Below are 25,893 nucleotides of genomic sequence, written 5' to 3' on the forward strand. Positions count from 1 at the left end.
GGGGGCCACTCTTCATCGCGGTGCAGGGACCGCTCTTCATCGCGGTGCGCGGGCCTTTCACTATCGCGGCCCCTCCCGTTGCGGGGCACAGGCTCCAGACGCGCAGGCTCAGTAGTTGTGGCTCACGGGCCCAGCTGCTCCGTGGTATGTGGGATCTTCCCAGACCAGGGCTCGAACCCATGTCCCCTGCATTAGCAGGCAGATTCTCAACCACTGCGCCACCAGGGAAGCCCGGGTATGGGTTATTGATAAAGAATGGAAAGCATTTGACACCGTGGTCTGCTCAACAGGTAGAACCCATTGTGCTTTATTATTATTCTTATTCTTATTCGCATTGTTCTTTACCATTTAGAACCTGAGAGAACTCAAGGTGTGCCGGTGATGGGCTGGGCTGTGGGCCTCATGGGAAGAGTAACAGCAGGAATGGAAAAGGATATCCGGATGGACCCATCCATCGAGGAGGAGGGTAGGTCTCGAAATATTCATGAATATTGGTCAGAGAGCAGCACATGTGGCTTTCAGGCTAGTGGGACTGAGAAACTGAGGTTTAATTTTAATTTAGAATAAATTTTAAAACCTGATACTCCATTCAGTTACTGGAAAAATTTTTAAGTATGTTTGGAGCAACTTGGGTACATGAATCTCCTTTTTCAACCGAAAATGTTACAAAATTTAAAATATATTTCCAATAAAAATTTAGCATCTGGATTAAGATGCTGAAAGTATAAAATTCATACTATCAAAGAATTAGTACCCCTCCAAAAAAGAATGTAAATATCTTGTTAATATTATAGCAAGTTAAAATGATAACATTTTCAATATATTGGGTTAAATAAATATATTATTAAAATTAATTTCACCTATTTTTATTTTTAACCTGGATCCTGGAAAGTATTAAATTATGTATATGGTTTGCATATATTTCCTTGGACAGCACTTCTGTAGAAGGTCCATCCCACTTTATTTTTGGCAACATTAAGTATTAATGGTATTTTAAATTTTGAACAATTTCGTAGCCAAAAAATAGTATCTCATTTGTTTTCAATTTTTCTTTCCTGAGGTGAGATGTTCTCTTGGGTTTATAAGCTTATAATTCTGGAAATTGTTTATGTCCATTTTGCTATTAGAGAATTTGTGTTTTTCATTGGATCGTGGGCGATTGTAAATGTGGTATCTATTGCTTTCGAAGTTTGTTGTCTGCCGTTTATTTTTTGCTTATATAATTTGATGTAAAGGAATTTAAAGTTTTTACGTGGTCAAATATTTCCTGTGTGTTCAAAAACCATATTGTTGGGTTTTTTTATGGTTTCATTTTTACTATTTGATTATTTCATCTGAGCTTTTTTAAAAGAATATGGTGTGAGATATTGAACTGATGAGAAATTCTGAAGGAAAAACAGCTATTTAAAAATATTTTTAATTACTCAGTATGTGCATACTTTATCTTGTTGTATTTGGGGGTTTTTTTGGGGGGTGTCATATTTTATGTCTTTATAGTTTTATCACCTTTCATAACACTTTTGCTTGTATTATCTCATGTAAGATTCAAAATAACCCAGGAAGGTAGATGGGGCATGCCACGTTACCCCATTCTATGCATATAGAAATCATAGACTTGCCCAAAGATTGCCAGTTTAGAAGTGATGGAGTTGGCACTTGAATACGGGAATTCTGATTTTTGTAACTGGATTTGTGCTGAGTCACTGGGGACCAGAAGAAATACTACTTTCTTAGGTCATTGGGTGATTCTCCAGGAACTTAAGCAGAACATTTTACTCCTGAAATTTGTTTCCTCGAGTTAAGTAGACCCAACCTCACACACCTGAGCCTGGTCCCCCACTCACATCCATTGCCTATTTTCTTAGGATTCAAGCAGCTATTTCTCAAGATCCTTTTCAAGACTTTAAACATATTGACCACTTGTGAGGTATTCTTGATCCTTTCAGAGAATTACATTCATCACAACCTGGATGTTTTAAAGGGTGGCTTAAAAGACTAAAGTCATCTTGGACCACTAGCCATGATCCCAGGTCTCCCCTCCTTTCCCTCCTCTGGTGTGATCTCTGTCGTTGGTTTAGAGTGTGCCTTTCCAGACCTTTTCCTACGTGTTAATATCCATACCCTTAGGATCTATTCTTGTTTGGTGTCAACAGTATGCATATATGATGTATGTATTGTTCTTCAACTTGCTTTGTTCACCATTTATATCTCAGAATGGTATCAGTATACTTAGACTTCTTTCTTTCTAACTGCTGTACAGTGTATTATGGTACAGATACATCAGAGTCTGTCTACTCTTTCACCCAGTGCTGGGCATTTGGATGGTCTTCTGATTTTGCTGTTACACACGATGTGATGGATACACTTGTTCAGGCTTTCTTGTTAACATGGGCAAATGCTTTTCCAGGGGGTGGTAGTTAAACCTACCTAGGGTATGCACTTATTTTACTGCCAAAATATTCTCAAAGGGTTATAGCGATTTACCACCAGCAATGTATGAAAGTAATTATCATATTTAAGTTTGGGGCAATTTAATAGGTTATTTCATTTTTTAAATTTTTATTTTTCTGATTGCTAATGAGGTTGGATGTCTTTTCATATGATCATCATCTTCTGCAAATTGGTCATTCATAACCACTGCTCAAATTTTTCCTTTTGATGTATTTGAACCAGTGTAAAAGGGCTTTCTCCCCTCCAAATTTTATATATATATATATATATATATATATGTATGTATATTCTCTAGGTAATAATTATTATTACAGATGCTACAGATATCTTCAATGTTGCTTGCCTTTTCACTTTGTTTATATTTTGTTACGCTTAACATTTTAGTAGGGTCAAATTTATCGGTTTTTTATGGCTTTTAAAACATCTTATCTCTACAGGCCTTTAAAACCCCAAAGTCAAACATTTCCTCATATTTTATTGTAATATTTTAATAGCTTTGGTTTTTACTAAAATTTATTTTCATGTGTCTTATGAGATAGGGATCCAGCTTATATTTTTTCTAAATGCCCAGCCAATTGTCTCAACACAGATTATTGAAGTGTCTGTCTTTCTCTGCTCATGTGAAATACCTCCTTTTAACATATTAAACCTTCATTTCTACTTGGGTTTGTATTCTCTTCATTGGTTTGTGTATCACAATAACTTGTATCACATAGCTTTATAATACATATATTTTTGATATCTGGTAGGAGAAGCTTCTCTTTGGTCTTTTCTCCCCCAAATTCTCTTGGCTCTTCTTTTGAATTTCAGAATAAGCTTGTCAAATTCTATGAAAAGTCTTATTGGGACTTTGGGACTGCATTAAAATTGTAAAATAATTTGGGAAGAATTGACTAACATTTTTATGTGTCTTCTCATTCATGAGCATGCTATATCACCCCACTTATAGAATTCTCTTTTTCAGTAAAGATCTAGCATTGTCTCGATAAAGATCTTATTTCTTAAAGTTTAAAGTTTTGTTATTATTCAATTTTTTAAAAATTTCCTATTGCATCTTCTACTTTGTTTTTTGTTTTTTAGATTTTAGCTTTCCATTTTTTTAATCTTCTATTTGTTTTTATGTTTGTCTAATATCTGACCAGTTTGCTCTCTTACTTATAAAGGGTTTGTCAATTTGTTCCCTTAGAATTTTCTAGGGAATATTTTCTATTATATCTTTTGTAAATAATTAGCTTTGTATCTCCCTTTCTATGTTAAAAGTTCTTCTTATTCCTCTTACATAGACTACAACTTCCAGTACAGTTTTGAAAAGTAGCAGAAAGATAGCATGAATCTTTGCATTGTCTCTAACTTTTACAAAATTATACTGGAGTCCATTTTAAGGTTATTGATTCAGTTCCATTGATGGGAGGATTAATTCTTAAACTAGTGTGACACTGCTCTATTTATTGCAGCTTTATATTGTTTTAATATATGGATGGCTTAGTCACCACCAATTATTACTCAGTTTTTCTTTAATATTGCCTTTTTATTCTTCTGATAATGTCTTTTTCTCAGCTTTAAGAACCAACAACAGCTTGGTTGGGCATTAAATTGCTACATCATGACACTTCCTCTCAAAATCCTTTAGATTTCTTTCTATTGTATTCTGATTTTTTTTTCAGAAAAATTTCTTGCCTATTGTGCGTTAACCTTTATTTTATCTCCCTGGATATTTTCAGAATTTATTTCCTCATAATAAAAACCTTAAGAATGTTCTTCAGGGCCAAATAATTTCCTCAACTATGTCTTTGTTTATTCTTTCTGTTTTAATTTCTTGGGAAAACCAACAGTTTTAAAGGTCACTCTTCTTTTTTTCTCCTCCCTAATCATCATTATCTTCTCCTTTGCTTTCTGGCCTTTCTTCTGCTTTGTGGGGCAAATGAATTGTCTGATGTGTCAGTTCCGCTTGTTACCTCCAATGCTGTTGAGTCATTGGTTCAACTTCTTCACCTCTTCTATAAAAAGGGACTCTTCGGGCATGGCTCTATTTAGACACAAATGATTTCTTAAGGTCTTTTTCATCACTAAGAACTCTTACACTAAGACTGAGAATAACAATGGAATCTTTTGCATATCTCTTTTGATTGAGTGCTCTGATACACGTCATATGATTTGATTACCACAGTCATGCATTGGAGGGATCAGTACCCCATATGTGCAGATGACGTGACCTAAGGCTGTTCTGTAGCTACTCACGTCACAACCCCTTGGTGAAGGCAGAGCCTGCGTTTCTTAACTCCTGGTCCTCAAATTAGCTGATCATTGACTTGCCCAGGTACCTTCCTAAACGTATTCTTGACAGGCTGCTTATAGGAGGTGCACACTAGGGCCTGTGAAAGGCAGGACCGCCAGTGGTCAAGAGTATAGGCTCTAGACTCAGAATGCATAGTTTAAATCTCAGATTGCCCACTGTGTATGTGAAGCCTCAGTTACTATAGCTGTGAAATGTCAAATGGATAGTAATAGTACCTACCTGTGGGATAGTGGTGAGCATTAAGATAATCCATGTGTTATGGGTTGAGTTGTGTCCCTCCCCACCTCCACCCCCCATTCATGTATGGAAGCCCTAACTGCCAATGTGACTGTATTTGGAGGGACTTCCCTGGTGGTCCAGTGGTTAGGACTCTGTGTTTCCACTGCAGGGGGCCCGGGTTCCATCCCTGGTCAGGCAACTAAGATCCCACAGGCTGCATGGCATGGCCAAAAAAAAAAAAAGAAAAAAGAAAGAAAAGAATATATGAGATGGGACATTTAAGGAGGCAATTAAGGTTAAATGAGGTCATAAGGGTGGAGCTCTCATCCAATAGAAGAGGAAGAGACACCAAAACTGTGTGCACACAAAGGAAGGGCCACACGAGGACATGGGGAGAAGGAGGCTGTCTACAAGGCAAGAAGAGAGGCCTCAGAAGAAACCAACCTTGCAGACACCTTGACCTTGGACTTCCAGCCTCCAGAACTGTGAGAGAACAAATTTCTGTTGTTTAAGCCACCCTGTCTGAGGTACTTTGTTATGGTGGCCCCAGTAGACACCTCATAAATCACAATTCCTAGCACACTGAAAGCACTCAATACATTTTGGCTTTTTCTAGTTGGTATTATCATCATAGCTATCATCATTATTGTTCCATAATCTCTTAGGATAGAAATAGACAAATCACATTTAGACCCTTTACCTCTTTTTTTTTTTTTTAACATCTTTATTGGAATATAATTGCTTTACAATGGTGTGTTAGTTTCTGCTTTATAACAAAGTGAATCAGCTATACATATACATATATCCCCATATCCCCTCCCTCTTGCGTCTCCCTCCCACCCTCCCTAACTCACCCCTCTAGGTGGACGCAAAGCACCGAGCTGATCTCCCTGTGCTATGCGGCTGCTTCCCACTAGCTATCTATTTTACATGTGGTAGTGTATATATGTCCATGCCACTCTCTCACTTCGTCCCAGCTTACCCTTCCCCCTCCCCATGTCCTCAAGTCCATTCTCTATGTCTGAGTCTTTATTTCTGTCCTGTCCCTAGGTTCTTCAGAACCTTTTTTTTTTTTTTTTAGATTCCATATATATGTGTTAGCATATGGTATTTGTTTTTCTCTTCCTGACTTACTTCACTCTGTATGACAGACTCTAGGTCCATCCACTTCACTACAAATAACTCAATTTCGTTTCTTTTTATGGCTGAGTAATATTCCCTTGTATATATGTACCACATCTTCTTTATCCATTCGTCTGTCAATGGACACTTAGGTTGCTTCCATTAGACCCTTTACCTCTTTTGCCAGCTCTTTCCTTCCTCTTCATTGAGTATTTCCTGTTGAGTCATATCCACATAGATGTGTAAAGTTACTCTTGTTTTCTTAGATAACATAGACGTTGCTAAACTAACACCATGGTCATCTATAGTTTTTTGCCCTGAGGTAAACAAAGTTGGCTGGCCGTGAAATATGAACTGTGTCCATGAGAAATCTGGGGCTCACATATCAAGAGATTAGTACATGCAGTTAAACACTCATTACATTTCAGAATCGGGGTTCTTGCTGATTTCAGGTGACAGACTGATGTTGCACAACGTTGTCAAAAACTAGCACGTGCGCCCAAAAAGAAAAGCAAGTATGCATGACTGCGGTTTTCATCCTGAGGCACCATTTTTTAAAAAAATTTTGTTGAAGTATAGTTGATTTATAATACTGTGTTAACTTCTGTTGTACAGCAAAGTGACTCAGATATATAGATAGATAGATATAGATATACAGATATTCTTTTCCATTATGGTTTATGACAGGATACTGAATATAGTTCCCTGTGCTAAACAGTAGGACCTTGTTGTTTATCCATCCTATATATAATAGTTTGCATCTGCTAATCCCAAATTCCCCATCCTTCCTTCCCCTACCCCCCTCCCTCTTGGCTACCACAGATCTGTTTTCTATGTCTGTGAGTCTGTTTCTGTTTCGTAGATATGTTCATTTATGTCATTTTTTTGGCCGTGCCTTGTGGCTTGTGGGATCTTAGGATTGAACCCAGGCCCCGACAGTGAAAGCACTAAGTCCTAACCATTGGACCACCAGGGAATTCCCAATGTCATATTTTAGAATCCACATATAAGTGATATCATATGGTATTTGTCTTTCTGATTTACTTCACTCAGTATGACAATCTCTTGGTCCATCCATGTTGCTGTAAATGGCATTATTTCATTATTTTTAATGGCTGAGTAATATTCCTGTGTGTGTGTGTATGTGTGTGTGTGTGTGTATACACACCATATCTTCCTTATCCATTCCTCTGTTGATGGACATTTAAGTTGTTTCCATGTCTTAGCTCTTGTGAATAGTGCTGCTGTGAACATAGGGGTGCATGTATCTTTTTGAATTATAGATTTGTCTGGGTATATGCCCAGGAGTGGGATTGCTGGATCATACGGCAACTATTTTTAGTTTCTTGAGGAACCTCCATACTGTTCTCCATAGTGGCTGCACCAATTTACATTCCCACCAACAGTGCAAGAGGGTTCCCTTTTCTCCACATCCTCTCCAGCATTTCTTATTTGTAGACTTTTTGATGATGGCCATTCTGACTGGTGTGAAGTGGTACCTCATTGTGGTTTTGATTTGCATTTCTCTAATAATTAGTGATGATGAGCATCTTTTCATGAAGGCACTATTTTTTTTTAAGTCTCTTCTTGGATAGCTTACCCCAGACCCTGTGGCCGTTGGAAGGTTGCTTGTGAACCAGTGGGGGGTGGTGCAGGGTGTGGAAAGGAAATGAGCAAGAATCCATCTCACAGTCCTTGAGTTCAAGGGCAGAAAAACCCAAGTGTTTCCTGGCTAACAAATGATGATCATCTCCTGGTCTGTGCAGTTCTAACGCTGGGAGCACGACCAAGGTGTGTGTGTCTCTCCCTTTTATCCACACACTCTGGTTGGAGTGTGGTTTCCGTCTTATGTATAGTTGGTATTATAATTATCAAATGTCAAAGCCGAAGGACTCGAATCTCAAGCGTCATCTAGTCCAGTGATTTTGGGGGAGAAGGGGGAAATGCAGCAAACAGCTTCCTGAGTCTGTCACCTCCTATTTCAACCAGAACAGCCCCCTTTATTAATTTTATACATATTTTGGTATGAAGCCCCAAAGTCAGCTGGGGAGTCTCCCAGCCCCTTAAGATCTAGGTAAGACTGATTTAAACCCCTATTCCATGGATTTGGGGAAATTCAAAGTACCCTCCAAGGGACTTCCCTGATGGTCCAGCAGTTAAGACTCTGCACTCCCAATGCAGGGGGCCTGGGTTCGAGCCCTGGTCAGGGAACTAGATCCTGCACGCTGCAACTAAGAGCCCGCACGCTGCAACTAAGAGCCCGCACACTGCAACTAAAGCGCCTATGCGCCGCAACTAAAGACCTGGGACAGCCAAATACATAAATAAATACTAAAAAAAAAAAAAAAAAAAGTACCCTCCGAAATTTCCCCAAATCTCTAGAGGTTTCTTATGACCTCATTGTGACCTCTTCTCTGATTTTATGCTTCCATCAAGTTCTTATCTGGGTTGAAGTGGTCAGCACACAGCCTGCTGGGCGTTCAAGGCACAGCAGACACAAAAGCACTGTGGTTCTTATTTTTTCGCCTCATGTAGCTTTTGTGTCTGCTGTGCCCTGAACGCCCAGCAGTGACCTTTCAGGGTCATCAGTGGCTATCATGAAGCCACTCCACAGGCAGGGGGACTGAGGCCAGGACCAGATGAGGGCCAGCAGGGTATAGTGGGAAGAGAGGAGGGTTTTGTGTTGGAATCCTGACTCTACGCCTTCCTGGCTCTGTGATCTTTGGCAACTTCCTTAACTTTTCCGAGCATCTTCATTCATCTGGAAGATGGAGCTAAACCCTTCTTCCTCAGAATGATTTTGAGGATTACAACAAATGCCTATCAGGCACCAGACAGGCAGTAGACACCAAATTATGGGTAAATGTCATTATCCTCCTGTCTTCAGTGCAGGTTTTGCTCACTTTCTTACAGAAGGGAGGAAGAAAGAACGCGAGCCTCATTATTTGAGATCTAATATCTGCCCCCATCCCCACAGCTGGCTTTTTAGTAAATTGCTTATAGTGTGTGGGCCTGTGGGCCAAATCCAGCCAGTCCTCCCATTTTATAGACTTTTATTTGAACATGGCCATGCCCAGGCACTCCAAGTTGAGTAGTTGAAACGAAGGTTTAACATCCTGTAATGCCTAAAATACTAACTCGCCCTTTAAGGAAAATGTTTGCCAACCCCTGGCTTAGAGCAACAAATTCTTCCTGAGCTGGGATTTACACTGTTATCAGCTTGTGTAATCAGAGCTGGCAAGGGTTCATTCGATGGGCCAAGACAGCCAATAAGGATAATTGCTATGGGCCCAGTGTTTGGAGAGGGGGTCACAGGAGCAACACACATGGCCCTGCTCTCAGGAAGCTTACGGTCCACTTTGTAGATAAAGGACGTGCGAGCCGCAGACCAGAACTTCAGTCTTGTGCACTGACTAGCTTTGACATTTTAATCTGTCTGGGCCTCAGTTTGCCCATCTATCAAATGATCATAATAATAGAACTCACCCCTTCCCTCCATATGATTGTTGTAAAGACTAAATGAGTTATTTTTTAAAAAATTCTTAACTCACACCGTATTTAGGATAAAATAATCTCTTACCCTTTTCCCAACTTTGCCTGGAAAATGGTGTCCATCCTTCTTAGAATGACCCTGAATCTGTTTGTCCTGGAGCCAGCTTCCCACCCTTCCTTCCTCCTCTTGCCTGTACATAGCATCTTCTGTCGCCAAAAGACTCAGCATCCCACCGCCGTACATTTACCTGGTTGTGGTTCCTGCCAGGTGCCCTTCCATGGACCACCCCCCCACCCACCCACCGCCTCACTGTGTGGACAGACCCTACCTGGTTACCCTGCTCTGCTTGAGAAGGCCCAGAGCCACTTTCTAGGTGGGAAACTCTGTCTGCTAAGGGCACTGCCAAGGACATCTGGGTCCCTCTAGCTCAGACCTCGAGACCGCTGTACTTTTAACTAAATTGAGGTCACCAATTCCGTCTCCCCATCCTAGTCCCGCCCCTTCCCCCAAAGCACCAGAGCAGATGGCGATCATTTTCTTTCACTGTCCTCTGCCCCCCTTCTCATTAACATGCCTCGTCCTCCGCTGGGGCCTCTCGTAGCAGATGGTAAATGACAACCCATGTTCCGCATCAAACGTTTCCCTCGGGACAGGGAAGGAGCTTGCGGTGGCTTCAAGGAGCACAGGGCAGTTTTGGAGACTCAGGGTAGGATGTGGTGGAAAGACTGTGGAAGGGGTGTTCCAAGAGCCTCAAATAAGACATCCAGTAGCTCCTCCGCCCCTCCCCAGGTCCAGGCGAGCCGCCGCCACGAACACGTGAATCTGGACCAGCACCTGGTCCGGGCCTTCGTCGCCGTCTGCTTGGATGCTGTAGTGGCCTTTCGTGTGGTCGGCCTGCCTCCAGTCCCACTTTCCCGTCTACTCTACACAGCCAGGGTGGGCTGTGTAAAAGGCAAATTTGATGAGGCCAAGCACGACCCAACTAAAATCCCCTGCAGGCTCCCCGCTGCATTGGGAATAAAGTCCATGACCCTGAATGTGGCCACCATCCACATCCACGTTCAGTGTCCGCTCCATCCTCCCGTGCAGAGAACCAACGGCTTGTAATTCCCCGGGCACCTCCTCCTAGCTCACCTTTCCACAGAGATCTCTGTGAAAACCACAGCCCCTTCCTTCTGTGGCTTGAACCTCAAGCCTTAGCTCAGATATTGCCTCCTCTAGAAATTCCCCTTGATTCTACCCCTTTCTTCTCCCCCAAGACTGGGTTTGGTGATCTTATGTTCCCATAGCCCCCAGCACCTACTATGTGCCGGGAAAGATGCTGGGTGTTTGGCGTCCCATTGCTGCTGTAACAAATTATTACTAACTTAGTGGCTTAACAACACAAAGTTATCATCTTACAGTTCTGTAGTTCAGGAGTCTGAAATGGGTCTTACTGGGCTAAAAATCACTGTGTCAGCAAGGCTACATTCCTTCTGGCTCTCTGGGAGAATGCGTTTCCTTGCCCTTTCTGCTTCTAGAGGCCACCTGCACTCCTTGGCTTGTGGCCCCTCCTGCCTCCTTCAATGCCAGTGGCAGCAGGTAGAATCCTCCTCACATCACATCTCTCTGCCCTTTTCTGTCTCTCTCTTCCATTCTGAAGGACCCTGTGACGATGCTGGGCCCACCCGGATGATCTCCCCATCTCAGATCAACTGACAAGCATCCTTCTTTCCATCTACACCTTTAACTCGCCCTTGCCACGTAACAGAACATACTCGTATGTTCCAGGGATTGGGACATGGATGTCTCTGGGGCCATTTTTCTGCCTGCCACAACTTATTAGACTTTAATCTTTGCCAGCCTGGCATGTGTAAAATGATGGATCATTATGGTTTTAATTTGGATTCACTTGATGCATATTTTGGGCTTAGATACATCAATACCGTTTTCTTAAGTGTCATTAATATTGATATTTGGGGGTGCCTTCCTGGTCTGGACCCCAAGTGAGATGGACACATGGGAAGAGCACTGAATTTGGAGTTTAGCCCTGAGCCTAAATTTGGCTGTGACTCTATCAGCTGTGTGACTGCAGACACACCTTTACTCTCTGGGTCTCATTTCTCACCTTACAGAGTGGTTTTTAAATTAATTAAAAAACAGAACAAAAACCAATGACTTTGACTTAAGCCAGGGAAGATGAACAGGATCAAGTTGGGATCTGTTGGGTGAGAATGAGAGCAGAAGACAGAGGTTCCCTGAGCAAAGGAATCCAGGATCTGGGAACCCAATAAAACACCAGCCAGCCTGTCTCTGTGGGCTTGGTTTTGCCTTGATTCTTCTCATTGTGAAGGGATAAAGTTTTGTGGTATCAGGAGACTGACCAGTAACACTCATAATTAGCCACACAGCAGCCAGCCCTTTGCCATCAGCCAAAGGTGGATTCTTCACTGTCTAAGCAGGGCTCTTGTTTGAGGTGTGGTTACAAAGAGGTTCACTTACCATAGGTAAGCTGTGTGGGTAAGAGACAGCAACCGTTTAGGGTTCTGATCCCTTTTTCTACCTACCCTTGGATAGAAATATCCTAGACCTCCATAAGGGCTGCTGGGTGTAACTGGGCAGGTCTTACATAACCCCAGGATGTCCCGTGATGGGGCAAATGGGAGATGAAACCCAACCCATTACCCACTTGCCAAGTGTGTGCATTTGAGTGTGGGGCTGCATCTGCCCAGGGGGAGACACTCGTCTTTTTCATTTGCACAAGTGCATGTTACAGGCAACCAGAGCTCTCAATGTATTTGGGGTAGTGAGGGGCAAGTTTTCCCCCAATGTCCAACAGATACCTAGAAAGCAAGCAGGGGACCCTAAAGCACTTTTCTTACTTTTTGGCCACATGTAGCAATGGACACACAGTTATTGGTGTGCTTAAAAATAAAGGACTCCATTTATAACTCAGCTGTTTCCCAAGGTAAATGGTAAATTTACAAATTGACATCATGGGACTTTGGGGTTCTCCTGAAGTCCCTCCATGACAGCCTGCCCTGTTGGGTTTGTCCCTCATGGTCTGGGTGGGGTTGCATGTAGGATGTAAAAGATCGGAAGATTGCATGGGAGGACCTAGCATGACCCGTACATGGCCCCCGGGGCCCCCAGGCAGTAAATACCCTTCCTCACCGGCCTCAGCATCCCAAATAGTCCTTTTCCTCAGGGGACCAGTGCATCATGTGCTCCAGAAAACCTGTATTTCAGTCTTGTCTTGATTAGCTTTGTTTCTTAGGTCTACAACCTTCACCCATGAACTTGATTTAATTAAACACAGAGTGTGACATCACCTTGCCAATGGCAAAGCCAGGTCACCCCAGGATGTGGTGCCGCCGCCATCATTAACTGAAATCTGTAAAGGTCTCCCAGGTGAGGCTGCCAGTGGGAATGTGTAGGTTTTCTTTCCCATCTGTAAACTGAAAATGATAAATATCACGAAGACCATTTGTGAATATTGGGAAGTTAATCTGCATAACGCACTTAGAAGAGTGCCCGGTACATAGTAAGTGCTCAATAAACAGGGGCTGCTATGATGGTGATGGAAAAGAGAAATCTACAATATGGCTTTCTCGGCACTGGAACTTTGGCTCAAGGGAACTAGAAACTTCAGGACTGGCAGAAATGTTTTTTGTTTTTGTTTTTAATTTTTAAAGCTTTTTAAAATTGAGATACAGGAAAATGCACAGATCTTAAGCATACAGTTCAATGACAGACTCACACATCTGTGTAACCCACACACTTACCAAGATATAGAATGTTTTCATCCCCGAGAAGATGGTTCATGTCCTTTTCCAGTCAACTCCCACCCCCAGCTGAGTGGCTACCATTGTTCCGATTTCTTTTGCTGTGGACTAGTTTTGCCTCTTCTAGGACTTCATGTAACAGAATCATACAGTGTGTCCTGTTTTTGAGTCCAGCCTTTTTCATGCAGCCTGTTTTCGGGTGCTTCCATGGTGTGAGTTTTATCAGCAGTCCATTCTTTTCTTGCTAAACAGTGTTCCACTGTATGAATATAGCATCATTTATCTATTCACCTGTTGTTGAGCATTTGGGTAGTTCTTGGGTTTTGGCTACAATGAATAAAGTTGCTGTGACCATTCTTGTACAAGGCTTTTTTTGGATTTGTATTTTCATTTATTTTATGAGTGAAATTTCTGGATCGTGGAGAACCTTTAGGTTTGATGTTATGAGAAACAGTCATTCTGGTTGTACCATTTTACACACCTCCACTGTGTGTGGGAGTTGAGTGGCTCTACATTCTTGCCAACATGAGGTTGATGATCTTCAATTTTAGCCATTCTGATGGGTGTGTAGTGGTATCTCATTGATTTAAAATTGCATTTCTGGGCTTCCCTGGTGGCACAGTGGTTAAGAATCCACCTGCCAATGCAGGGGACACGGGTTCAAGCCCTGGTCCGGGAAGATCCCACATGCTGCCAAACAACTAAGCCTGTGAGCCACAACTGCTGAGCCCACGTGCCACAACTACTGAAGCCCACACGCCTAGAGCCCGTGCTCTGCAATGAGAAGCCACCACAATAAGAAGCCCGAGCACCTCAACGAAGAGTAGCCCCCGCTCGCCACAACATGGCGAGAAAGCCCACGTGCCGCAACAAAGACCCAACAAGGCAAAAATAAATAAATAAATTAAATTAAATTACATTTCCTTGCAACTAGTGATATTGAAGCTTTTTCATGTGCTTATTAGACATTCACATATCTTCCTTCATAAAGAGGTCTTCAAGTCTTTTGCCCATTTTTATTTTATTGTTTTTTTTTTTGTTATTGAGTTGTAAAACTCATTTCTGTATTCTGGATACAAGTCCTTTGTCAGCTATACATATTATGATTATTTTTCTCCTAATCAGTGGCTTTTTATTTTCTTAATGATGTCCTTTGATGTACAGGATTTTTTTTAAATTAATTAATTAATTAATTAATTTATGTATGGCTGCGTTGGGTCTTCGTTGCTGCGTGCGGGCTTTCTCTAGTTGCATCGAACAGGGGCTACTCTTCGTTGCGGAGCGTGGCTCTAGGTGCGCGGGCTTCAGTAGTTGTGGCACACAGGCTTAGTTGCTCTGCGGCATGTGAGATCTTCCCAGACCAGGGATCAAACCCGTGTCCTTGCATTGGCAGGAGGATTCTTAACCACTGTGCCACCAGGGAAGTCCCTCTATTGATAATTCTTGCCTGATCCAATCTTTACTAAAATGGTTGTATCATGTTGATGTTTCACAGTCTTTATTAAGTACTTTGATAAATGTCCTACCACTGAATGTATCAACCTTTTCCTTTGTTGTTTACACATTTTGTCTTTATAAAGACTATTCTCAAAGTACTAAAGATATTTCCTAACATTTTCTTCTGAAAATTCCTTACTTATTCCTAATTATTAAGTATTTTAAACAGTATTTGAAGTATTTCAAGCAATAAAGAATAAATCAATTTCGTATACTTTAAATCTAGCAAAAATAGTATTGCTATAGTTGCCTGTTATCAGTGGGTTTTAATTTTTTTTTTTTTTTGTAAGAAGAGATGCTTTTACTTCCCTGCTTTGTCCTCCTTGTTTTTTTTTTTAATTTTTGAATTTTATTTTATTTATTTTTTATACAGCATGTTTTTTTTTCAAATTTTAAAAAGTTTTTATTATGAAAAAATTTCAGAAGAATACAAAAATAGAACAAGTGAGAATAAGTGTTCAACCTGCAATAATCCATCACTTAGCTTCAAAAATTATGAACATAAAGCCAGCTTTGTTTTATCTATATCCTACCCATTTTGGGGGGATTACTTTGCAGCTAGTCCCAGGCATTATATTATCTGTGAATAATTTGATATGGGATAAAGGAGAATTTTTTAAAGTGTAACGGGATACATGCAACTCTATACCCATAAGGCTTAAAAAATCTAGATTTAACAGATGATTCCTATCAAAATATAAATTATCAAAAACTGGTCTAAGAAAATAACAGAAAAATCAAGTAAAGCACTTGCCACAGAAGATGTAGGAAAGATGACTAAATATTTATCCCCCCAAATTTCACCAAGATCAGATGGTTTAACTCTAAAGTTTATTTAAAAAGTTAAAAAATTTAAAAGCCATATATTTCCAGTATTACTAACTCTTCCAGATCATGGAAGTATTAGTCATCAATTTTATACACATCAGTGTATACATGTCAATCCCATACAGGATTTTTTTGATGAAGTGTATTTTAACATTTTAAAACTTTTATGATAATTTCTGTGCTTTGTCTAAGGAATCTTTGCCCATCCCAAGATCACTAAGATACACTCCTATGTGTTCTAGAATATCTATAGTTTTAGCAATAACATTAGAATTTTGATCCCTCTCATTCTAATTTTTGTCTATGAAATGACGTATGGGTCAAAGTTCACTTTTTTCCTATATGGATATCTAGTTGTTCCAGCATCATTTGTTGAAAGACTTTCCTTTTTCCATTAAATTGTTTTGGTACCTTTTTAAGAAATGGGATTGATTTCATAGGTGTGAATCTACTTCAATGCTCTCCATTCTGTTCCATTGTTCTATTTGTCTATTCTTATGTCAAAGCCATACTTCTTTTCCAAAATTGTTTTGGCTTTTTTAGGTCCTTTGCATTCCCATATAAATTTTACATTCAGCATGTCAATTTCTACAAAAAATCCTACTGAAATTTTTACTGAGGTGGCATTAAATCTGTAGGTGACACCTTAACATTTGAATTTTCCAATCTGTGAACATAATATATCTCTTCATTTATTTAGATTGTTTTCTCTTAGTGATGTTTTGTAATTTTTAGTGAAGTTTTATATATCTGTTGAAATTCATCCCTATGTATTTTATGTTTTTTGATGCTATTGTAAACGGTACTTTAAAAATTTCATTTCCAATTATTCATTGCTGATATAATAGAATGATTTTTTTTGTATGCTCACCTCATACCCTGCAGTATTGCTAAATTTGCTTATTGGTTCTAGTGAGGTTTGTTTTGTTTTGTTTGGTAGATTCCTTAGGATTTTCTACATATACAATTATGTAATGTATAAATAAAGATAGTTTTAGCTCTTCCTTTCTAATTTTTATGTCTTTTATCTTTTCTTCTTTTATTGTGGTGTTTAGGACTTTCTGTAAAATGTTCAGTAGAAATCCCAATCTTATAGGGAAGCTGTTTTTCACTAGTAAGTATGATGTTAGCTGTAGGGGTTTTTAAAAAAAATAATCATGGCAATAATATTTTATTTATTTATTTAATATTTATTTATTTATTTGACTGCGCCGGCTCTTAGTTGCGGATGTGGGATCTAGTTCCCTGACCAGGGATCGAACCCGGGCCCCCTGCATTGGGAGCACAAAGTCTTAACCACTGCACAACCGCTACACCAGGGAAGTTCCCAGCTGTAGGTTTTTTGTGGATACATTTTATCTGGTTATCTGGGAGTTTTCATCATAAATGCATGTGGACTTTTTCCCCAAAGCTTTTCCTGCATCCACTGAGATGATCCAATGGTTTTTCTCTTTTACCCTCAATGTGGTGAATGGTATTGATTTTTTGAATGTCAAATCAATATTGCATTTCAGAATCAAACTCCATCTGATTCCTGGATTTGACTTTTCAATATCTTGTTTAGGATGTTTGCATATATATTTATGAGAGATAGAGGTCTCTGTAGCATTCATATTGTTTGACAAAATTCCTTAAATTTTTGATAACATTCACCACTGAAGCCCTCTGGGCCTGAAGTTTTCTTTGTGGGATGCATTTGAATTATGAATTTGAATAGTTTAATAGAGCTATTTAGATTTTCTATTCCTGGTCAGTTCCGGTAATTCGTTTCATTCAGGGAATTGATTGATTTTTTTTTTTAGTTTAAGTCGTCAAATTTATTGAAATAATTGTTCATAAAATTCTCTTGCTATCCTTTTAACATCTCTAAGATTGTAGCAATTTCCTTCTTTTTTTCCTAATGTTGATTAATTTATTTTTTTCTCTTTATATCTTAATCAGTCTAGCCTAGTGGCATATCAGTTTTATCATTATTTTCCAAGAATCAACTTTTTTTTCAACTTTTTTAAAAAAAAGTATAGTTGACCTACAATATTAGTTTCAGGGGTTCAAATAGTAATTCAATATTTTTACAGATTATACTCCATCCAAAGTTATAAAAGCTTGACTCTATTCCCTTTACTGTACATTACATCCTGTAACTTATGAAAAGATACTCAACGTCACTGATCATCAGGGAAATGTAAGTCAAAACCGCAATGAGATAACTCCTCAACTCTTTTTTTTTTTTAACATCTTTATTGGAGTATAATTGCTTTACAATGGTGTGTTAGTTTCTGCTTTATAACAAAGTGAATTAGCTATACATATACATATATCCCCATATCTCTTCCCTCTTGCGTCTCCCTCCCTCCCACCCTCCTTATCTCACCCCTCTAGGTGGTCACAAAGTACCGAGCTGATCTCCCTGTGCTATGCGGCTGCTTCCCACTGCTATCTATTTTACATTTGGTAGTGTATATATGTCCATGCCATTCTCTCACTTTGTCCCAGATTACCCTTCCCCCTCCCCGTGTCTCTTTTTTTTAATTGAAGTTTCTATTTTATGTTCTCTCTTTCATTGATTCTCATTCTCTATTGCTCCCTTCCTTCTGCTAGCTCTGGGTTTAATTTATGCTTCTTTTTCTAACGTCTTAAGATAGAGACCTGAATCACTGATTTCACAGACTTCTCCTTTTAGAGCTATACATTCCATCTAAGCACTGCTGTAACAATCGAAACCCTGCCCCAATCTTTCTTCTCCTCCGACACTCCGACACAAGTTAGACTCCTTGATTTTTCTCCCACAGGTCCCCAAGGCTCTGGTTTCTTTCATTTCCTTCTCTGCTTCAGTTTGGATAATTTCTATTGCTCTATTTTCAAGTTCATTAATCTTTCTTTCTACGCAATGTCTGATCTTCTTTTAATTCTATCTCGTGAAAAATCTCCACTTTAGATATCGTAGTTTTCAGTTCTAAAATTTCTAATTTAAAAAAAAATTTTTCATTTCTTTTTTTTAACCATTTTTAAAATTGAAATATAGTTAATTTACAATGTTGTGTTAGCTTCAGGTGTACAGCAAAGTGATTCAGATATACATATATATATGTATATGTATATTTGTGTATATGTTAATCCCAAACTCCTAAGTTATCTCCCTCCCTCCCCCGACTATCTCCTCTGGTAACCATAAGTTTGTTTTCTATGTCTGTGAGTATATTTCTGTTTTGTAAGTAAGTTCACGCATATCATTTGTTTAGGTTACATGTATAAGTGATACGGTATTTGTCTTTCTCTGTCTGACTTATTTCACTTAGTATGATAATCTCTAGGTCCATCCATGTGGCTGTAAATGGCTTTATTTCATTCTTTTTTATGGCTGAGTAATATTCCGTTGTATATATATTACCACATCTTCTTTATCCATTCATCTGTTGATGGACACTTAGGTTGTTTCCATGTCTTGGCTATTGTGAATAGTGCTGCTGTGAACACTGGGTTGCATGGATCCTTTTGAATTAGAGTTTTCTCCTGATATATGCCCAGGAGTGGGATTGCAGGATCATATGGCAACACTATTTTTAGTTTGTTAAGGAACCTCCATGCTGTTTTCCATAGGGGCTGCACCAATTTTCATTCCCACCAACAGTGTAAGAGGGTTCCTTTTTCTCCACACCCTCTCCAGCATTTATTATTTGTAATATTTTCATTTCTGTATCGAGATTCCCTATTTGTTCCCTCATCATGTTCTTAGTTTCCTTTAAATCCTGGAATATATTGATCACAGGTGTTTTAAAGTCCTTGTCTGCTGATTCCATCCCATCTTATTTCTGGATGTGTTTCTATTGACTGATGGTCCTCTGGGTGATGGTTACCTTTTCCTGCTTTTTCGTATGTAGTGTATGTTTCATTGTATGTTGGACATGATGGATTCTATGTTGCTGAGTGTCTGCATTCTTTGGTCTCAATAGAGTGTTGCTTCAGCAGGCAGTTACTTACTCGCAAATGAGCTTGATCCTTTAGAAATTTGTTAGTGTGCATCTGGACTAGCCTTTGCTCTGAGCCTAGATAAGCCCTACTCCTAAGTGCAGCCTCCCTGGGGTGTCTCCTGAAAGCTCCATGTCTTCAGTGGGGCCTCTTCGCTCTGGATGGCTGGAACACGAATGCTTCCCAGACCTCTGAGCTCTGCTATTTGTTCAGCTCACAGCTCCCTAGTATATTTATTTCCTGGGTAGTTCTTTCCCAGCAGGTGCTCACTGCCGTCGTCATGGAGGACCGGCCTTTGCATTCACAGCCTCGTGCTCAGCCAAATACTCAAGGGACCCGATGCTGATCTCTGTAGCCCCTTCTCTCCAGGACCCTTCCCCACAGATTCCAGCCAGTTCAGCTCCTCCAGTCTCTGTTTGGACTCTGCCTTCCTTTGCTGTGAACAGAAGGGATCTCAGGCGGAAAGCTGGGCACTCCCTTGTTCCCTGTGTCTCAGGGAGTCAGCTGCATGAAGTCTGGGCACAGTTATTTCATATATTTTGCCAGTATTATGGTCGTTTACGGAGGAGGGTTATTTGGGTCCCAGTTATCCCATCATGGCTGGAGGTGGAAGAGAGGGCAGTATTTCCACTTCTGAGCAGCCTGATGAGGTGAAGTACTTGTTGATAAGAGAAGTGAAGATGGAGCCAAAACCTTAGCTCACCTCTACCTCGAAGAAACACAGTGAGGACACTAGGCTCCTGGGTCTGCTTTTTCTGTTCTTCCCCTCTTGTCCTCAGGACCAGGGCGATGCTTGAAAGCTGGTTTGGCCACAATTCAGAGCCTTCCTATTGTCCTTTTCCCCCTTGAATTCTCTACCTTTCAGTTATATAGCTAATCCTTAAAATGGCCCTGAAAGCTAGGCATGGTGTCCCCATTTCACAGATGGAACAACTGAGTTTGGGGGAGATGGCTAAGCTAACAGCACTCAGCACAGCTCCTTGCCTGCAGAGGCTGTGCTCTTTCTGCTGCTTTCTGCTCTTGCCTCGCAGAAGGCAGACGTGGGTGGTTTCATGTATATTCATTCTTCTTAGTCTTGGAAGAGTCTCTGGGCTTGTCCAAGATCACAGACGCTCCTGTACCAGGAGTCCATTGCATATTTCTGACAGATGATGTCTCACCTCTACATGAAAAGAGTTTGTTGATGGAAAACTCAACCCTGATTGAGAGAAACCACAACCTTTATCTTTCTTCAAGACCTGTTTTTAAATCGAAGCATAGTTAATTTACAGTGTTGTGTTAGTTTCAAGTGTACAGCAAAGTAACTCAGTTATACACACACACACACACACATACACATATACTTTTTCAGATTCATTTCCACTATATGTTGTTACGAGATATTGAGTAGAGTTCCCTGTGCTATACTGGAGGTCCTTGTCGTTTACCTATTTTAGGTACAGTCGTGTGTATATGTTAATCCCAAACTCCTAATTTATCTCTTCCCCATCCTGCCCCTGCTATTCCCTTTGGTAACCATGAATTTGAAACCACAGCCTTTAGAGTAACACAAACCCATAGGAGACCCCTGGGAGGATTGACAGCAACAACTAGAGTATGTTCAGTGCTAAGTGTGTCCTCTAAAGGATTCTAGGCACAGGGGGGATCCAGGGATGAATGAGACACTGTCACAACACCCAAGGAGTTTAAATGTGTTTAGGGCTGGACGCTAGCCTTTCTCATCAAGGTCGGTGTCTCCAAAAGGGTTGGTATATCTTTCAGGTAGACATCACGGCGGCCACATTAAATTATCAAATCACATAAAGGGGAAGTTATTCCTTTTTCCTGTCCCTTTCTAGCCTGATCACATCAAGGAGAAACTCTCGTGTAGGTGCTAATTTGTCTTCAACACCTAATACTAATTCCCCTCCCCCCCCACCTTTTTCTTTTCTTTAACAAATTGAGAGCAGGCTTCAGACAACGCACCTTAGAAGTTAGTCGTGGGTTTTATTTACTTAAATTCAAAATATTTAGTAACAGGGTGGCATGGACGCTGACCAGTCAGAACAGATTGAGCTTGTCAGTAGCTCCCTTATTTCTCTCAAGTGATATTAGCCTTTCATTTAAGAGAGTAATAAACACTTTTCTTTTTAAAAGAAATATTCAGTAAAAAAATGAGTGGCTTTAAAGGAAAATATTAAGTAAATAATGGTACATGTGGATATAGCATAAGGCAACAGAGAGCTGCCAAAGGAGTTTTTAGAAACAGCATTATTGAGAGAGAGCTCACATAACACACAGTTTACGCCTTTAAAGCAGGCCATTCTTAGTATATTCACAGGGATGCTGCAACCGTCGTCACTATTTAATTTTACAATATTTTCATCACCCCAAAAAGAAAGCCGATACACCCATTGATCATCACTCCCCATTCCCTTCCTCGCCCCAGCCCCTGGCAACCACCAGTCTGTTTTCTGTCTCTCTGAATTTGCCTATTATGTACATTTCATATCAATGGACTCAGACAATATTTGTCCTGTTGTGTCTGGTTTTTTTTCACATGTTTTCAAGGCGCATACATGTTGTGATGGATATTGGTACTTTATTCCTTATTATAGCCAACTGTTATTCCATTGTATATGGATAGACCACATTCTTTTATACATTCATCAGCTGATGGACAGTTAGATTGTTTCTAACTTTCTAACTTTTGTTTAATGTTAATTGTTTCTAACTTTTTGGCTATTATGATTATGCTACTATGTTTGTGTACAGATTTTTGTGTGAACACATGTTTCAGTTCTCTTGGATATATACCTAGGAGAACAAGTACCGGGTTGTATAGTAACCATGTTTAAGCTTTTGAGGAACTGCAGGCTGTTTTCCAGGCAGCTGCACCTTTAACATTCCCACCAGTAATGCTTGAGTGTTCCTACCTCCCCAAATCCTTGCCAGCACTTGTTATTGTCTGTCTTTTAAATTATGACCATCCTAGTAAGTGTAGAGTGGTATCTCATTGTGGTTTCAGTTTGCATTTCCCTAGAGATTAATGCTGTTGAGTATTTTTCATGTGCTTATTGGACATTTGTCAACTTTGGAGAAATGGAGAAGGACTTTGGGTTAAAGTGTACAGCATAAACGAATTTGTGCTTTGGAAATTCACACCGGAGGGCAGGTCAGAATGCAGTGACATCATACGAAGGCTGCTGAGCACGTAACACCTTGCCTGGAATACAGCAGGTCCTCAAACCTGACTTTTCTTCCCTTTCTTCTCTATTAATCACAATTGTTTAAAAGGGGTTTTTCTTTTGGAACCAACATATGCCCCACTGAAACAGCCGCACATCAAATCTCAATCATTCATTAACCAATTCAACAAATATTTTGGAGTTACACAGAGGAGGCCACCCTTTTCTGCTGCTGGGGACAGCCTTTCAGATGTTTGAGGACAGTTGCCATGTTTCGATTCAACCTTCTCTTTCTGGGCTAAAACGGCTTTTAGGCCTTCAAACGTTGATTTTTAAGACGTAAGACCCAGACCCCTCATTATATGGTGAACTTTTCCTGGATTTTATCTAGTTTGTCATTATCTGTGTTACATAGTCTCAGCTGCAAACAAGGGACTCAGAATACCTGCAGCCTGAATAAGACAGAGACGGCTCTGCTCTGCAAAGTTGTCAAGGGCCCAGGCTCCTTCCATCTTGTTGCTCTGCCACCCCTAAGACATTGCCCTTGTCCACATGGCCCAAGATGATGGCCCCCCTTCATGGCCACACTTTAGCCAGCAGGAAGGAAGAGAAGGAGGACAAGCATCTTTCTTTTTAAAGAAATTGCACATTTCACTTCTGCTTACATCCCCTTGGCCAGAACTTGGCCACATGGCCCCACTTAACCTCAAAGAATCTGAGAAATACAGTTTATGTCCTGGGTGGGCAGGTGTCCCATAAAAATTGTGTGTTCTGTCATTATAGAAGGAGGGAAGAATGGATATTGAGGCATTTCAAGTCTCTGCCACAGTAGCCTCCAGAAACACACTGGCTGGCCATTGGGGAGGGGTCCTTGACCTTTATGTGCAGGTGGCCCATCATGTTTCCTCAGCCCATCCAATATGGATGAATTTGAATTTGGCCCAGCTAAATTCAGTAGTCTTACATAGGAAGCTCTAGAAGGGGGTGGAAGAAAAGGTGAAGGATGTATAGAAGAAAAGAAAGGCTGGAAATGGTCTCAGATGTCTTTAGCCCTGTTCTCTTGTTCTTAGTTCCAAAGCCTCTTATCATGATGAATGTGGCTGGTGACAGCTGTGAGGTTAATGGCCCTCTTGGGACAAAACTTTCTGCTGCTGGGCCTCCAATTCATGTGCTGTGATTGCTGTAATGGAGCCAGTTGAGAAGAATCTTAGAAACTGCACTTAACATAGTTGTTGCCAAGATGGAGTACACATGCCCCAGAGGACAGTTAAGACAGTTCACTGGGGAGTAGTATAAACCTAAAAGTTTCACTTTTGAAAATCTCATTCTTTGAAAACTTTTCTTTGGAGGTTGTATGTATTATAAACAGCATATTTGAACACATTTCATAATTTCTAAATTAAGAAAACTGTTGTGAGTTCATGCTCAGAAATTTGTAGACAAGGTCACATGATCAAGAGTTTTGGAAGCACACACCAAAGAGAAGCGGATGTCATTGTAGGGCCCCTCACAGGCCCCTCCTCCTCCTCCTCCTCCTCCTACTGTCCGTCAGAGCCAGCCCAGGTTCTGAGACCCTTTACCTAAAACTCTCGCATCAGAACCATGGGAGGGGGGTGTTTATCTTCCACAGTAAAGTGATAGTGGTGCTAATTCAACTCCTCCTGCTCAGGGAGTCGAGATGAATGGCATTAGAAAGGAAAGCATTTGTCTAGTGGAATCACACCATCCAGCACAAAGTATCCTCTGGCCATCAGAGGTTTTATATCCAGATAGCGTCATGATCTGCTCTCTGAACACGAGTGATCCTTGCCTCTGCTTTTCCCTTTTCCCCCCGAGTTCATTTTATTGACGATGATGGCCAGCTGCCTTGAACGAAGTCCAATTTCAATAGCAAAACACTAGACCTTGAAAGCAAACTGTAACAAGTAAAACACAGGCAGATGAGAAGCCTTCCTTTTTGATCATTGCTTATTGGTGCTTTCTCAACCATAGTCTCCTACCTTTCAATGAAATCTTTGCTGTCAGTGTAGGAGAGTAAATAAAATTGCTGGGCACAGTAGTAAAGTTTGGTTATTTTTCCTCTCGTTTAGTGTGGTATCCATCCACGTATCCATCCAACAAATGTTTATGGAGCACCTCTTCTAGGGGCTAGGAATGCAGAGAGCAAGCCAGAATCACTGCCTTGTAAAAGCGTACCTTCCATGAGTGGAGAGAGACACTAATAAATTCATAGGTAAAATATATGGTGTGATGACTATTATGGAGAAGCAAAGACAGGGCTGTGTGGAAGGAGTGTCCTGTTCAAGGGTCGTTTACAATTTTCAGCAGGGCGGTTTGGGAAGGCCTCACTGGGGGAGTGACATTCATTCCAGCAGAGACCTGAAGGAAGTTGGGGACTTTCTCAACCTCAGCACCGTGGGCATTCTAACCTGGGGAATTCTCCGTTGTGGGGGCCTGTCCTGTGCACTGTAGGATGTTTGACAGCATCCCTAGCTGATACCCACCAGATGCCAGTAGCAGCCCCCCAGGCGTGCTCATCAAAGCCATCTCCAGACATCCCAAATGTCCCCTGGGGGGCCAAGTCACACCCCAATTGCAGACTACTGCTCCAAGGCAAGAGACTCCCATGCAGACAGAACAGCAAGTGCAAAGGGCTCAGGGAGGAGAGTTCCTGCTGTGTTCTAGAAATAGCGAGGAAGCCAACGAGGATGGAGCGGAGTGAGCAAGGGGGAGAGTAGAGGGAGGTGAGGTCAGAGAGGCCTTGGAGAGCCTGGCCATTATAGGTCACTATGAATAATGCATGTATGAATATTCTTATGCCTGACTTGTATTGGACATGTGTACTAATTTCTGTTGGGTATATACCCAGGAGCAGAATTACTGGGTCTTGGGGACGCATATGTTCAACCTCAGTAGATACGTCAGTCTTCCAAAGTGTTTCTAGTGATTCGTCCTCCCACCAGCAGGATGAAAATTCTGTACCACATCCTGGCCAACACTTGCTATTTCCTGTCTTTTTCCATTTTAGGATTTTGGTAGTTGTGGAGCGCTGTCTCATTTCAGTTTTTTTTTTAAATTTATTATTTTGTA

General features: G+C 40.7%; 1 protein-coding gene across 1 annotated transcript in view; it reads left to right on the top strand.

Moving 5' to 3' along the window:
* Nucleotides 1-25,893, top strand: part of CPPED1 (calcineurin like phosphoesterase domain containing 1) — a 190,744-nt gene that overhangs the window by 151,916 nt on the left and 12,935 nt on the right. Inside the window, exon 4 of the mRNA XM_057528886.1 lies at nt 353-466. Coding sequence (XP_057384869.1) covers nt 353-466 — 114 coding nt within the window. The remainder of the gene's footprint in view (nt 1-352; nt 467-25,893) is intronic.

The sequence above is a fragment of the Balaenoptera acutorostrata genome, chromosome 15, assembly GCF_949987535.1.
Source record: "Balaenoptera acutorostrata chromosome 15, mBalAcu1.1, whole genome shotgun sequence".
In the NCBI taxonomy this organism is placed as follows: Eukaryota; Metazoa; Chordata; class Mammalia; order Artiodactyla; family Balaenopteridae; genus Balaenoptera; species Balaenoptera acutorostrata.